The following is a 13559-nucleotide window of genomic DNA, read 5'->3' on the forward strand; positions in this document are numbered from 1 at the left end:
TCGGAGTAGGAGGCATCCTTGTGGCTGCTTTGTTTAACAGCAAAATGCAATAATTGTAGAAGTGGGAAAACCACTGTTGTGGTGCGTTGTCCGGCTGCTGCTGCACCTTCTCGTATTGACAACAATCCACTTGGTGGATTCTGTCTGCAATGTGTAGACATTCTTATTGTAGAGGGTAAGCTGATCCTATAGCTGGGATCCAGAGAATGTCATCCCCAAAACAGAGATGTTTCCGAGGACATTTCGATACGCCTGAAAGTTGATTCGTTTTTGGTGGTGGCTCCCACTCCATCTCCATCTCAATTTACATGGGCATCTCTTAGCCAATCCTTTGGGGGGTGGCACGGCTCAATCTGAATGCTTTACGCCCCATATGCCACGTGCGTCGTCCTTCTCCGTCGTCGTCGCAAAACACAAAAGTCATTTTAAAATTTAAGAAGACACACACCCGAAACAAACAACAAACAAAAAAAAAAAAAACACCAAGGAAAAAAAGAAAAACCAAGTCAAATTCCTGGTATAAAATTCATTGAAAAATTTTATGCAACATAAATTTTGCGTGCAGGATTTGCCTGGCCATCGACCAGGACCAGGACAACCGCAAGGATATCAGGGGACGGAGAGACTCAATCACATGCAAGTGGACCGGCAGCGGGTGTGTGTATCATTTCAATTTTAAAACCAAACGAGCGTCGACCCGGCGACCCTTCCCCCAGCCCCGGCCACGGACTCAGGCTCAAGCATCGAGCGTGCAAAAACAAAAACGAACCAGGATATGGACTAGGATTTACCCGGTATTCAGTTCTTCTAGTGATGGTATACACATTCTTTTAATAGTGCGCCACTGTAGCAAGTATCTGACACCATATCTTTAAATATATGGTTACTATGCAGATACTAAAATGATTCGTACCGAATTTTGTCTTCAAGATCCGAGTCTAAATACTGACAAACAGATATACGAATCTCTATATATATTTATAGAGCCTATATACGCCTGATGCAAAGCTATCTACGAAAACCATACACCCCTCGTGGTTTACCATTAAAAGGTACCAGAAAAACACACACAAAAACCCGCCCCCAGAAACCGCTTAAGAAGGAATGCCGCCTGCTCACGGCACACGGCAGGACTTTCGACGACAACGGGACATTGGGTCTCCGTGTCCTTGTGCCTGGCGCCTGGTCCTTGTCCGTTTCTCGGTTTTGGTTTGGTTTTTTTCTTTGGTCGTTTGTCGGTTTTTATGGCTTTTTGATTTGCCATTTCTGGTAGCAAATGATCAAAAATTGAATGAAATTGTTATTTTCAAGTGGAACATGTCCTTTTTACAACCAAAAGAAAAAACTTTTCAAGATTGAGGGCTTCGACATCGCCGCCCCGCCCGCTCCACCTCTCGCCGGCCGGGTTTTGTTGCGGGTTGTTAGCCTTAATAAGAGGCATCATCTGTCAGTGGAGAGGGCGGAGGAGGAGGAGGAGGAGCGACTTGAGGATGGGTGTCGGTGTCGGGGTGGGATGCCTCTCTCCACGAGACACGACAGATCGTGAGACATTCGGCATTTAAATCTTCATTTCCATATCCATTGTCGTTTCATTTGAAAATTGAAAAATTTCCAAGCGATAAAATTTTATCATACCCATTGCCAAGACACACACACATCCCAAATGTCCCCGAAAGGAGTCACGAGTCCTCCATTCCTCGTGTGTGTTGCGTTCTGCCAGGTGCTGACTGGCTGCTCACTGGATCCTTGGAAATGGCCATGGCAATGACAATGAAATGCTCGAGCTTCAGCTTCAGCCCCGAGACTGGGACCGAAAACAATTAAAATATTTGCTTAAATTACATTTACACATTTACTCTCATATGGCGATGCGATGCGATGGAGGTGGAGTGGGGGTCTAGACATCAGATGGAGATGGGTTCCGTTCCCATTTCTGTTACCCATCTCTAGCCCCCTGCATTACCATTACCCACCCCCTCAAAAGTGAGGCTGCACAATGTTAATTATGAATTTATGATTCAATATTTATTGGCAATAAGCCCCAGCAGGCACCAAAAGAACTAACTTAACCACTGACCAACCCCCGCACCGGATGTGGATGTGGACGCCACTGATGCGTCGCTAATGAACTTTTGTCATCATCCCAGGCACAAAGCCTTGGCCAGAACCACAATCAGATATACGTAAAACTTACATGCCACACATGGCGACACTCGTGCGGCTTTACGTGCGGCTGGTGGGGGATGTGAAGTAGTGCAAGCTTTCGGGGATTCAATCCGACTAGAACTTGCTACAAATCGACCGATTGCCAGTAGGGTTATATACATACATATATGGTGGTTATACATAAAATAAGAAAAAAAGATGATTAATAAATAAAAAAACAATTAGCAATTAATGGCTCCACTAAAACTCTTCCAAGATAACTAGAAGTCCTGATTTCATAGTTCATTTCATAGTTAGTAGCGGATGTATATATGTACGTAATTTGCCGGTGCTATTTGTCTTTCAAACTTTTCTCAAAGGTATTTATTTTCTAATATCAAAAGGATTCCTATTTTGTATCTCAAATTTGGCTACTAATATGGCAACAATTTTGTTTAAAATTTTGATTACTATTTTGGCTACTCAACTGAATTCTACTCTCCGAATCAGGACTACATATAGCGAGAGATTTGAGCAATGGTAAAGAAAAAAAAGTCGGGCCCGTCATTCATTCCCATGAAAGGATCGTTGGCACCACCGCCATGGCCATGGTCAAGTGGCAGCGGGTCCATGTCCTCTTCCGGGATGACCGGCAGGTCCATGTCCGCATCCATATCTGGGAAATTGATGGGGGTATTGGGGGCTGTTGGTGCCGGCTCGGGGGTATTGAGCGATTGCGAGCGATCATCGTCATCGTGCATCATCATATTCGGCTGAGGAAACAGCAGCTCCTCATCGGTATCCCCAAACAGCATCTGGAAGGTGGCATAGCCGAACTCCTCGTCAGTGAAGGTGCGTGTGGCAACGCTCACGGAGATGGGGCCATGGGGTATCTCACGTACACCTTCGTTGCTGTTTTCCAACTCGAAGGCGAAATGTGAGACGAGCTCGTTGCCGGCACCAGCCTGAGCGGCCTCCGACGCGATTTCTGTGAAACAAAAAGAATTTGATTACCCATGGAATCGAGTTTGCTATTATCAAGAATGTCAAACGTATACAATTGATTATAAAAAGTTCCTAAGAGAGCATAAATCAATAACAATTACAACGAACTTACAGTAGAAGTTTACGTATCGAATTAATTGTTATATTCCGCTGAAAGTACGCTATGCGAGTAGTTCCAGGCAATCGATTGCCTAGGCTTACTTATCGAGAGTACCATCTATTGAGGTTGAATGAATGTGTCGGGTGTCGTGTGTCGGGTCAGGGGCTGATCGAACCACTTGAGGGCGATCCAACCTTTAATGGCTCCCGTTTGAGGTTCGCGCTCCCCGAATCTTTTTATGGCATTCCGGTCGCATTGGCCGTCCGTCCGTCTGCTGGTCTGTTGGTCTGTCCGCCATTTGGTGGATTTGTCGAGGATGGTCGGTCTTGTTTGGCCATGTTTTATGTGTTTCGTTTCCATTGAAAACCCCAAAGAGCCGAGAGAAAAAGCAACAGAAATTATTTGTAAACGGCGGCTGTGACAATTTTTGTCTTTGCGGCGCGGTTCCGTGGAAGTTGCTCCGCCAGAGCCACTAAAAACAAACAAAAAATACACACAGGCGGAAAAAATTAATTGGAAATTTTTATGTCTCAAACATGTTGTAAGCGCAGAGCGGCAGAGTGTCAGCAGCAACTACAACAACAGCAACTACAACAGCAAGTTCGAGGTTAATTGTTTGATTTTCTAACAAAAAATATAAATAATTTTTAAGGCCAATCTCATGAGAGAGCGCTACCTGAGAGACAGACCCGAGCTCTGGCCACAGGAAATGTTTGGATTGTTTTCGGGTTTCGGTTTTCGGATCTCTGTGGTTTTTTTTTCTTCTGTTTCAATCGCTGTTTAGATTTCGTTTCGGCTTCGGTTTCTGCCTTTGTGCCCACTTTGTTCCTCATTTTTTTTTCCAGCTTATTTATATGAGAGCTTACGTTACACATTTCTCGAGAGTGAGCTTTCTGTAAAGTGTAAACATAAATTGGCGATTTATGATTGCCGCCATGCGAAAGCATTATAGGAGGGACCACGCCCAGCTCTGTAGGGGTGACCCCATCCATTCGGGGGGCCCCCGTGCAAAGATGATCCATGAATAGGGGATTAATATTCAGAGACGACTTTTATAAGAAATAACCTTGCCGGTGTTAAAAATGTGACCAGTCAAAGATTTCCCATGAACCGGTGACCCATCTAGACCATTCAGAGAGGACCTATTCTAAGGTTAGCCATTAATAGCAGGCGACATCCGTCCAGTGATGAACCATCCTGAAAAGTGCTCAAAAAGGGATAGAGGGAGCTTTTTCTAAGGATAATCTCATCCTAGGTGACCCATGAAAATGTTACCCTTCAGTGGATGGAGCCCTTCAAAACACTGATGTCACCAATATAGAGCAGAACTAGCAGTGAAGATGTGACACAACACCGATGTCCCATTTAAAGATAACTCATTTTTGAGATAATCATTGATGGTTGACCTTTCCATAGGAATGCAAAATATAGGTGATCCATCCACAGTCGACTTATCTAACGATGACCCATGCAAATGCTTCTCATTCAGAGGTGACCCATAACCCTTCGTGACCGCACTCACCATTTATGTTATCCATCAGATGCTAAAATCGATCCTCGTTTATATGTCAAAGCTCTTAGCTGGCCACTCCACTTATTTCACTGCACTTAAAGCTGCAATATGTAGCTGCACGATGGAAAATGACAGCCGATGCACTAGATAAAATATCTCAGCTATAGATTCCAGTTCCTCTGGGAAGATTACGCAGCTTCGGTTGTTTGTTTGTTCGATTCCAAACGATGTACTCATAACCGCGCTCATTATCGGCCAATAGATCGATAATTGGAGCTAAAACCGCTAGATTTCGCCCTGGGGAGTCGCTTTTGCAGCCCTGTCCCTGTCCCTGGTTGCTCCAGTTCGATAGCGATAACAGCCGTCATTGATCGGCTGATCGTTCGTCAATCAGAGCCCCACACAATTGAACAGTCAACCATTGTCGTGACAGTGCCACAGACTCGCGAGCTTCGAACAGTAGTAGATGGGAAATACTATGGAAAATGCAAGTGCAGCAAACTCCTACTCCAATTCTAGCTCTAAATTGTGTTTACGTCTTTAGCCATTGGCGGCGCCCAATGCCGAGTTTCGATGCGCCAAGCGAAAATAAATAAAAGAAACGTGTTCGATTTTGTAGTGAAATTCGGGAATATCGGGCTCCTTCTGGACTTTGGCCGAGTGTTAGAAATTCCATTTGGACTGGCGATGGCGCCACAAGTGACACACCCGTCCCGTCGTTGTTGTCCGTGGGTCTGCGACAAGATCTGTTCCCTGCCTTGTCCGTTGTCTGAATCAGACGCCACGTGCGCTGCAGAGGGGGTGGTGCAGCGGCAGGAGCAGGCTAGCGACTGGTGGCGTCTACGATTTCCTGTCGCAGGTTAAATGTTTCCCGAGACTCGATTCCCCCCTCCGCTCCCTAGAACCCTACACCAGAAGGCGACGAATACTCGATAGTTGAGCAGACTGATCAAACAGTTTTATCTACTTTGCATAACGCGAATGCGCTTTTAGAGTTTTTCTGGGGTCCATCGATTGTTCCATCAGTTAGAAATTACACTTTTGGAATGTCAAAGTGAAATTTATAAGCATAATGATTACATTTTCTCTTTCCTGCAAGCACGCTTTGAAGGGACACTAATCAAAAGTGAGTATAAGTCCTGCAATTCGGCTGACAACTGACTGACAGCCGCCATACGATTCGTAGATTCTTTGCAGATTCCGAGTGACGAGCCTCTAGAGCTGGAGACCCTTGCCAGGACCCTTAAAGCCAGGTATGTCCAAAGGGTCCACGGGATTGTAGGGCTCGATCGTTTTGTGCGTAGCGCATCGTCTTTTGTGAATGACTGGGACTCGGACGCCGAGTCGGACTTGGTTTTTGGTCAGCCAAAGACCAAGTCGGTTGTTTCGGATTGTTTATTTAACTTGCGCCTCTTCCGGCTGACTGCTTCTCCTCCTTCTCCTTCTCCTTCTGTTGATGCTGCTGATGCTGGCTGGCTTTATGGTTATGGATACAGTAGCCGGTAGTTGCCTCCGAGTCGGACTCGGCCTCGGAGTTGCCACAGGGAGATCGTTCGCAGCGGAGCGGGAGAGAGCGAGAGCAACAGTAGCAATGAATTTGCATGTACTACATGAAAACCGTGATCTCCAATTTGTTGTTGCTGCCTGTTGGCTCTGTTGCCTCCGATTCTGCCCTCCCCCCGCCTCCCCCCATGATGATGCTGACTCCTGCCACAGACTCGCATCGGATGGCATGGCATGGGGATGGGAATGGGGATGGAGTTGGAGTTGGGGATGGCTTGGCATGGCGTTGCTTCGAATTGGTTACAGGGCCTGCCGTACTTAGCTACATGCCAAAAAGTTTTGTAACATTATTTTAAGGTGCCTGCCTTCCACCAATTGCTGCTGCCTCCTGGTCGGTGCCTTCATGGAGCCTCCCGTTGCAAAGTTGCAAGTTGTCAAGCTTGCCATGGCAAATTTGCGATCAAGCGACAACAACAGTGACAACAAGAGCCGGTGACGGGACGCCCAGCGTCCCACCGTCCCACCGTCCCAACGCCCCGATGTCCCCCATGGACATTTCTATATGCATCCAAATCCAACACACACTCGCACTGTGTGATCTGTGAGCCAGGCTTCTTGGGTTTCAGCGCTGTACATCACGTCGCCTTGTACGCCACGTACCGTACCTCCACCCAGTGCACACCCCACTCCATCCTCCCCCCAGCAAGTATTCGCCTGGAGCTTGAGCTGGCCCTGGGCCTGGCTTTAGGTCTCGGCCAGAGTCGCGTCTGAACTTTATTGACCATATTGATTGCTGCTGTATTGATCGCTTGTAGCTGATAACCAACAAATGGTCGGGCCATGGCGCACAGTGGGACGCTGTGACACACCATGCGAGAAATTTGCTCACAGCTCACAGACAGCGCTGCTTGCTTTATGATGATGAGCGGATGAGCAGCTCAGCCAGCGATCTGTTCGGTTTATGCGGAAAGATTTTTGATTCAGGAACTTTGTGGATGGGACTTCTTTATATGTACATTGCTAAGCGAGCTTACCTGTTATTATTCTAAGAAGAATCCTTTAAAGAACTGATTCACTTAAACGATCTCTGAGCTAACTTTGGCTTCTGATGAGTTGTCGTATTCGAAATTTAATGGACATCTTTATAGACTCCCTTCCTTCTCCATGTATTTTTAAGCTAGCTACATTGCCGGATACAATCGCTTATTATATGTCGAAAGGTCTTTAACTTTATTACCGCATGAACGTAGACCGCATCTAGCGCTGGCTACCGACCTGGTCCGAAGCCAGCGGGCGGTGCCAGAGCGCGACTCTGCGAATCTCTCAGGCTCTCAGGGACTCCAGGGGTACTCTACCTGTGAGACGCTGAGACTCTGTCTCTGGGCACGCTGCATATTCATAATTTCCAGTTGTGGGATTTATCAATTGCACATCTCAGTCATGAAAACGCATAAACATTTCAAAATGCCTGGCGCGGGTCAATAATTTGACATGAACGAAACAATATGCAGACACGTTCCCAGCGGGCAGGGGCAGGGGCATCGGCAGGGGCAGGAGATGCGAGATGGTAGATGGAAGACAAGGGAATGTCCAGCGGAGTCTGGCATAGCTTTGCTTATTTTTTCTGCCCCATTGATGATGTGTGAATAATTGAAAGCGGCAGCAGTTGCAGCTTGCCTGTTGCAGGTTGCTTGCAGCCTGTTTGCAGTGGCATATGCTCTGGAGGCGGCAGAGACAGGGAGACTTTCAAGCCTAGTGGCAGAGTTGTCTACCAACAACAGGCAAGCAAACACTACAGCAAACCCTCGAGAGCCATCCCAGAGAGAGAAAAAGACACAGAGATCAGAGAGAGAGAGAGAGAGAGAGAGGTAGAAAGGTAGAAAGGCTGCCCCCAAGGAGGGCCCTTGCCTTGCCATGGAATTCAATTTCGCTGGCGGCAGAGGGAGTTAGACATGCGCCCACACACCACACATTGTATTTGCAGTGTTTCTGATTTTCAGATCTTCAGTGTTTTTTTGAGTGCTCAAATACGCAGATACACAGAGATACAGATACAGATACCGCCCACATTTCGATTCCTAGCCCTGGCCTGCCATAAAATCTGAAATTTCTGAATTTTCTTCTTATTTTCTTCGGGGGTTTTCTTTCAGTTCTGCAGGTCTGCAGTTCTGCAATTTTGTAATTAATTTATTACTTCGCTCTGGCATGGGGCAGGAAAAATTGTCGCGACTTTGCGATGTGTCAAAACTATTTTTAATTGGTGGCAGCCCCCGACAGACAGACAGACCAGACCAGACCAGACCAGCCCAGACCAGACCATACCCTATCCCACTCAATCCCGCAGATGACCCAAGTACTCGTACAAGAAGATCGTAAACTGGGAACGAGATCAAAGCGAGTGAAAGACTGCTAAAGGAGTTCACTTTCTATTTTCTGCGGATTTAATTGATATTTCGCGGCGTTGTGTCTGCTGCACTCCACATGACTAATGTCCTACTCAATAGACACTAAAGATGCATTACCCAGTCCCAAAAGCAAAAGCAAAAGCAAAACCAAAACCGATCCGATACGATCCAAACTGATCTGTCTGCCTTGGGAGGGAGTCGTCCCTGAGCGGGAAGGGTGGTCTCCTCCGGGTCCACAATTGCATTTTAATGCAAATTTGGTGTCAACGCAATATCGACCATGACAGCATCCCAGGCATCAGCCTCAGCCTCAGCCTCAGCCTCGGCCTCGAGCATCAGCATCACTCGTTGACGCTCACGCACTTTTCTCTTCATCTCCATCTCCATCTCCATCGGCTGCCTCTCTCTGATGGCCTGTTGCCCTCTCTTTCTGGTGTGTAAGTGGCGGCTGCTTGGTGTTAAAGTGACTGATTAAGTTTGTGCTGTGTTGCTGTTGCTGTTGCTTTTGGTGTTGCTGTGGCTCTTGGGCTGTTGTTGCTGCCTGACGCTAAACGAATTATACGCTTACGTAGGTGGCAGACACTCCGGCACACAGTCTGAGGCACAGCCAGAGAGCAGCAGGAGGAGGCACGAGGCACGAGGTAGCGGCAGGAGGCATAACCAGCGACCGATGCACTCGCACTCACACACCGCCATAGAAAGCGACAAATGAATTGAGACGCGCCACAAAAGTTATAAATATTGTCGCCTCGTCCCTAGGGGCGTCTCCATCGTCTAGTTGTTGCACCAGGGATCCTTGTGTGGGCGGGTGCGGTACCCTAGATGCGTATGCAAAAATATCAGAAGAACAGCCAGGGGAGGAGAGTATCAGCGTCAGTCGCAGCCGACAGGCGAACGATGAGGCGACGAGAAGGTGCTGCGATCGAATGCTTAAGAACTTAACCTTGCCTTGAACCCAAAACTAAATTACATTAATTTTAAAATACAAATTGACTTTACTTAAGAATTGGAAATATTTACTGGAAACAGCCACTTCTGTGTCTCACCTCATTTCATTGATCGGCTGGAAGAGTAGACTCGAATATGGTTATTCTTCAGACCACCCGGCAAAAGAGTTAGGAGGCTAACTCCCAATATACGGCCCTATCTTTCATGATCCATGATCACAGGGGGATAGTTTTCTAAGAGTTACAGATGCTGATCGAAGTCGTTAATGGCTTGATATCGTAGACAGAAGCCTAAAGTGGCGTCACCTCTTTCTCTTCCATATCCAATTCCAATCCCATTCTCATTCCCATATTTACCATGACATCTAATAAAGTCGTAAAAAGATCTGCACACACTCGTAAAAGTTTTGGAATTTATGGCCGCCGCCTCACCGGTCGAGGTCAGGCACATTTAATGGCGCCCCGACTGAGAGAGGCGAGGCGAGGCGGCTACTGTCTGGAGGATCATGCCGGATTCCGGATGGGTTATGCCCCGTATCGATTGCGATTGGGATTGTGATGTGCACTTACATAATTGAAACCTTCTCTTCGGTTTACGACGATCGTAAAGTGATGGGCTACCGGTTCCCATTGCTGTCTGTCTTCTGTCGGTAGCTACCTGTTCGATGAATCCCATTGAGGGAAGTGGGCAGTGTCGATGCTTATCGGTCTATCGGTGAAAGTTTTATGGCTTGTTACGGTCGTAACTGAGTTTGGACTTTACTTTAATGCCCTGCGATGCTATCTAATCTTCAGAGGGGTAGGGATCCGATGAATCTTCCTCTGACCTGTACAGTGTACACTTCCAATGAGTTGGTTTGTAGAAATCTTAATACAAATTCATCGATTGATGGCTTACCACCCAATATATTGATTGAGGGAAAAGGAATGCCAATCTCTCCTCATTCGAGTGCTTGACTTCCTCAATGGAGATGAAAGCACACACCATCCCATCTGCGGCTCGACCATTGTCATCGAATGCGAATATCCCGGGCCTGGCTCAAAGCGATTCAATATCTTCCCCATAGTTGGGCCCGTCGTTTCCTATTGCCCAATCTTTTATTGCTTCCTGTCTCGCTTCCTGGGACAACCTGCTGCTCCTTTCTTTGCCTTCTATCGGCCCGTTCTTCCTTTTTCCTTTTCATTTGATTTTTTTTGCCTCGAATCGGATTTCAAAAGGCAACTTAATCGAGCAAAATAAACCGTTTTCATATGCTCGAATTGAGGCAAACACGTCGCATTACACGGCGACGCAGAGGAGAGGACGAGGACGGGGTAGCTGATTGTTGTCATTGGGTTCGGTTCGGTTCTTTGGGGAATTTCTGGGGCCCTCGGGGGCACGGGGCTCTGCATCTTTGCTCTGCTCTGTTTTTTGCACGGATTTTCTTGTTCACTTCACGCGCTGTTCGAAATGCGCGAAATCTCTCGAATGCGGGGGGAGTTTGTCAGTCGCTGTCTTTGTCAAAGGATTATCACTTCCTTTTACTGGCGCAAGAAAAAAGAGGCACTGCGTTGCATGTGGGGCAGAGCTCTGCTAATGAGCTGTGCCCGTAGCTGTGTAAAGTGTATCTATGTATCTCTGGCCGCTCTGTTCCCTTTCTATACAGTAAAAGATTCAATAGCGAACGGCTTCATTGTGCTCTCGCCTTTCCGATCTTTAGCATCAATGAAGGATTGTATCTATCTTCCACTTTTGACACCAAATCTATGGCCATTCCCTCTTGGAACCCCTCCATGGTCCTTGCCAGTGAGCTTTCACTGTATAACCCCCACTTTATGGATACATGTGGGGAAATTCTGTTTCGGATTGACAGTGTGCAATATGCGTTGATTTTTTATGGCCTTCAATTTTGAGGCTGATGGTGGGGCTGACTGGCTGGCTGGCTGGCTGGCTGAATGCCGCGATGCCGATTCCCCGATGCTGCACAGAGCTGTCCGTGGCGTGCTGTGCCGAGAGGCTGATCTCGAAATGCAGATAATAATTATTTCAATATGTGTGACTGACTTGCTTGAATGACTGACTGCCAGTCCGCACAGACAGAAAATCCAGATGAACGCAGGGCAATGCCAATGCCATCGTCGTCGTCGTCATGATCTTCATTATCATTATGCGAATGGATCAAAACCGCGACGCCGCCAACATTCATGCCCCTGCTGACTCCACTTTTGCTCTTCTGATGTTTGTGTTTCATTTGTACACTTTGCAGAGGGTATAAGGATATTATGCCACATGTTTGTCAGATGGAAAATGAAACATATACCAAGTATTAATTTGCATCCATGTTTATATGTATCTAGTACTTTCATTTTGCGTCGATTCTAATGAAAATTTTGATCAGACAAAGTCTTTTCCTGATGGCTAAATATAGTCATAGTCGGCATCATCACTTATTTATTTATAAATATTTTAATTAACATATTAACAATGAAGGGAATATACATAGAGGTGGAAAGAAAAAAACAGTTCTGAAAATAAATTATAGAAGATTCAAGATGATGGTAAATATTAAATGCTATAATTTAAGAGATATTTCAGTGGACATTGGACTCTTAGAAGGGTCATGCATACCTAATCGCACTACTACATCATACAGTTTGGTTTAAATTTCATTTTCTTTATGATTTTTCAAAGCTCAAGCAAGTTTCATAAGAATAAGAGTTTTACACACGTATAAGCTTCCAACGAAATCGAAAGTCAAACAGAATTGAATTTCGATATATCATATATTTGCTATGGCAACAATCGATCTGCGAGGGTATTCGATTCTTCGGTTCTGGAAATTGCCGTTTGCTTATTTTTCTTTGTTTTTGCATGTGCTCCACTCACTTTCTGGGGTTGTTCTTCCTCTTGTTTCACTTAATCACTTGTAGCGAGAGAGACAGCAACAGAGAGATGGAGTAAAAAAGAAAGAAAGAAAGAAAGAGAGAGAGAGAGACAGAGATAGAGAGAGAGCGAGTGAGAGAGACAGTGCGAAAGAGAGGGGGGATTTTAAGTTGAAAATTGAATTTCTAAGAATTACAAAACAACAACTCCGACAGCAACAGTATGAAACGAAGAGCAATATCAACAACAAAAGTGCCGTTGGCATCGCCCTGCCTCCCTTTTCGTTTTTCCCTTCCCCCGCCATACACGACGTCCACCACCCTCTCCACCCAGACAGACATACAATCCATCCCCAATCCATATACCCATCTTCATATCCATATCCATGCACAACCCCATCCATTTCTTCAACTTCAATCCCCATCCACCATCCATATCCCATATCAGAGAAGCGGGCTTCATTTCATTGCATTGCATTAATTTTGCCAATTAAAAAGTAAATAGAGCCTGCATCCTTCAGTCCTCCCCCGTAACCCCTTGGCATCCACCTACAAGTGCCACATGATGGGGCAGTGGCAGGGGCACGGAATTGGGAGAACGCGCATCTTTTTCGGCTGTGGGCGCGCGCAAAAGTTTTCAATACAATTTAATCCAATCTGTACACACACACACACACATATGCTGTCTATCTGTGAGCATGCTGATGAATGCCACAGGCAGTGCCACATTCCCATCCCTTGGCCCTGCCACCAGTGGCTTGCCCAAAGTGCCTGGCTCAATTCAATCAGTTTTTCGGGCAGGCCAAAGTGAAGCCCCGTCAAGTCGTTCCCCCTAGCCCCCTGCCGATCGGGCCGCACAGTGGGCTGCATGGCGCGGCCATGGCAACAGCGGCGTAGAGTTGGACCCACTGTGCCGGCAGACAATTAAGTCGACCCGTGGGCAATACGAGGAAAGATGCTACCGCAACTTTGGCAACGGCCAGAGCTCTCAACCTCCCATTCCTCTAGCTACTTACACTATGGAAAACACATTTAAGAATTGGTAATAAATAATGGAAATCGGAAGTTCAAAATTTATT

At 46.4% G+C, this 13559-nt stretch overlaps 2 protein-coding genes across 4 annotated transcripts in view; one reads left to right on the forward strand and one right to left on the reverse strand.

Moving 5' to 3' along the window:
* Positions 1–2012: 2012 nt before the first annotated feature.
* On the reverse strand, positions 2013–4989 carry LOC108164981. Its single transcript, XM_017301003.2, has 2 exons — positions 4773–4989; positions 2013–3133 (listed from the first exon to the last, which is right to left on the reverse strand). Exons 1-2 carry the CDS (start codon positions 4786–4788, stop codon positions 2658–2660), a joined length of 492 nt encoding a protein of 163 aa, XP_017156492.1. The 5' UTR covers positions 4789–4989; the 3' UTR covers positions 2013–2657.
* A 159-nt stretch (positions 4990–5148) lies between these two features.
* The window catches only part of LOC108155912, a 47365-nt gene continuing 38954 nt past the window's right edge, over positions 5149–13559 (forward strand). For 2 of the 3 annotated variants that reach the window (XR_004474056.1, XM_033396424.1), the window contains exons 1-2: positions 5151–5250; positions 5961–6016. Coding sequence is in view for 2 of the 3 variants with exons in the window: in XM_033396424.1 (XP_033252315.1) it covers positions 5230–5250; positions 5961–6016 (77 nt within the window). In the remaining variant the exon portion in view is untranslated. Of the gene's footprint in view, positions 5251–5960; positions 6017–13559 lie in introns of all 3 variants that reach the window. The other variant, XM_033396431.1, reaches the window with a different exon arrangement.

The sequence above is a fragment of the Drosophila miranda genome, chromosome XL, assembly GCF_003369915.1.
Source record: "Drosophila miranda strain MSH22 chromosome XL, D.miranda_PacBio2.1, whole genome shotgun sequence".
NCBI classification, from domain to species: domain Eukaryota; kingdom Metazoa; phylum Arthropoda; class Insecta; order Diptera; family Drosophilidae; genus Drosophila; species Drosophila miranda.